Source organism: Condylura cristata, unplaced genomic scaffold, assembly GCF_000260355.1.
Source record: "Condylura cristata isolate star-nosed mole 26May11 unplaced genomic scaffold, ConCri1.0 scaffold00050, whole genome shotgun sequence".
NCBI lineage: Eukaryota > Metazoa > Chordata > Mammalia > Eulipotyphla > Talpidae > Condylura > Condylura cristata.
Genome location: NW_004567151.1, coordinates 205,371 through 208,028, shown reverse-complemented (window position 1 = coordinate 208,028; position 2,658 = coordinate 205,371). Strand labels below are relative to the sequence as shown.

The window sequence follows — 2,658 nt, the reverse complement described above, 5'->3', positions numbered from 1 at the left end:
ATGGTCAGGTGGTCTGAGCCCTTCTTTCTGAGTCCCAGAGCTTCCCCCAGGCAGACAGCACACCTGCCTCACCCCCCTGACCTCCCGCCTCTTTCTCTGTCCTGGCCAGTGGCAGCACCTGACCTGCTGGACCCTAAATCCGCTGCTCAGAACTCCAAACCCAGGCTGTCGTTTTCCACCAAGCCCACTGTGCTTGCTGCCCGAGCGGAGAGCGACACGGCCATTAATGTTATGAAATGGAAGACGGTCTCCACGATCTTCCTGGTGGTGGTGGTCTACCTGATCATCGGGGCCACCGTGTTCAAAGCCTTGGAACAGCCGCACGAGACCTCTCAGAGGAGCACCATCGTGATCCAGAAGCAGACCTTCGTCGCCCAGCACGCCTGCGTCAACTCCACTGAGCTGGACGAGCTCATCCAGGTGGGAGCCACTTCCCGCGCCGGGAAAGACTCAGGGTTGGGGTGCAGCGCCTGGCACGGCTGATGGGGGTGCCGGTGGTCCCACTGGCCTCCTCTCCAGGGTGCCAGTGCCTCCAGCGTCTCCTTCCCGCCACACCTGCCATCTCTCTCCTCCTCCATTTCTCTCCTGCTCTCCCTGTGTTTCCTCTGCTGCGCCCTGCTGGATTTCTGCACTCTGTCTGCCTTCTTTGCCTTCGCTCTATGTCAGGACTGCCAGGGTGCTCAGGCTTCCTGCCGGGCCTGAGGGCAGGTGCCTGTAGGTGACCGAGACACTTTGCGGTGCCCAGGGACCCGGGAGCGTGCGGCCCCTCCCAGGCAGGAGCCTTATGGTTGGCTGCTTTGTGGAGCCAGAGGAGGCTCCCCACAACTGCCTTTGTCGCTGAGGACGTTGCTTCTCCAACCCCCCACTCAAAGCAGTCTGCTAGGACACAGGAAAATGGAATTAAAAAAAATTTATTGATGCATGCAGAACTGGGGTACAGGCCAGAGGTGCAGGGGCAGTGAGAGGCTTCACCAGGGACAGAGTGGGGAGCAGAGCAGGCCGACGGAGGAAGTCCACTGCTGAGGGGAGCAGCGGGGAGACGGGAGGGGTCTGCCGCGTCCTGGGGGTCACCCCTGGGGCGGGGATCGAACTCTTGCCGAAGTGGCTTTAGCTTCTCCGTGCTGATCTTTAACCCGCTGCACCACCAGGGAGGGCCCCCAGGAAAATGGAGTTTTTGACTAAGAACGCATTGAGCTTTAATTTACTCTGTCATAGCCGAATAATATCCCAGTGGGGGACAAACCTCGTTTTGTTTCAAGCGTCCACCCCACAAAGACTGTCAGGTCTCAGTTAGGCTCCTTTAAGGGCTGCGTTGGTGGGACATTTCACTGGGCTGAAACAGTTTGTTGGTCCAGTCAAGATTCTTGGTCACGATTGTGCCCAGGCCTTTGCTCTCTTTTTCCTTCTTGCCACGGATTCCCTGAGGACCCTCCTGCCCCGAGCCACCTACCCAGAGGTCTGAGTCCAGCCTGAGACCATCAGGCTGGCCCCACAAGCTCTAGCAGCCTACAGACACCGCTGCGTCTCACCTGTCTGACTGGACGCTCGGAGGCTCTCCGTGGAGATGGCCCGTCTGGCCCAGACCTGCACACAGCAGCACATTGCACGATGGCGCGTCACCCCCGGGCCGTGAAGGGTCCGTTTATTCTGTACCGTAGTGCCCTCAGGGTGCATCAAAATCCAGTTTAAAAAGACCTGACTGCTGGAAGGCACTGGGTGTCCCCAGCCCCCACTTTCACTGGGCTGAGGCAATCTGATTTAGGTGAGTTTGCATCGTGTCGCCTGAGGTGAAGTGGTTGGTCTTGGGCAGGGCAGGAGATGCCTGGGATTTTGGACCAGTGTGGGGGATCATCCCAAGTGCTTTGAAAATGAGCCTGAACTTCAGAGCAGGGGAGACCTGGAACCTGGCTTGTGATACGTTATTTCTGGAGACACAGTGCTCAAGACCCCCTCTAAGGCTCCTTGCACCTTTTTTCCTCAGACTCCTGCACTTTTTTCCTCAGACTCCTGCAGCGTGTTACCTTGATTGGTATTTACCGCCACAGGGGTAAACCTTATGTATTTTTGTGCGTATTCGGTGTTTCTTTGTTCCACTGCAGAGGTTGCCCGTTTTATCACTTCCCTCTGTTACTTGGCAATTTTAATCAGTTTTTTTTTCTCTTGGAATATAACTGCGGGTTAAAGCAGCCTTTGTAATGGCAAAGACGCAGAGCAGAGCTGAGGTCCAGAGGTGGGCAAACGGCCCAGTGACCACTTGCTAGAGTCCTTCGCCGTCCACGTGGACGAGTATTGCCTGTGATTCTCCTGGATGTCCCCTGGCTTCCCTGGTGCTTTGAGCGTCTTGATTTCCAGCGCCCGTGTAGGTGCGCTGTCAGGTCAGGGAAAGAGGTGGGAGCACTTTGCAGCCTAATGCACACCGCTGACAGGAACCAGTGTTTAATGAGCACCTACTATCGCCAAGGGCGTGTTCTGGATCCTCACACCTGTTACCACACCTGTTACCTCTCCCACACTCCAATAGGTAAGCGCCTCTTCCCTGCACTCAGTGGAAACTGAGGTGGGGGGTGGGAGCACTTTGCAGCCTAATGCACACCGCTGACAGGAACCAGTGTTTAATGAGCACCTACTATCGCCAAGGGCGTGTTCTGGATCCTCACA

The 2,658-nt window shown here is 56.6% G+C and overlaps 1 protein-coding gene across 1 annotated transcript in view; it reads left to right on the top strand.

The window, feature by feature from the left end:
- KCNK2 (potassium channel, two pore domain subfamily K, member 2) overlaps window positions 1-2,658 on the top strand; it is an 86,716-nt gene continuing 84,058 nt past the window's right edge. The window contains exon 1 of the mRNA XM_004694890.2: window positions 1-420. Coding sequence (XP_004694947.1) covers window positions 1-420 — 420 coding nt within the window. The remainder of the gene's footprint in view (window positions 421-2,658) is intronic.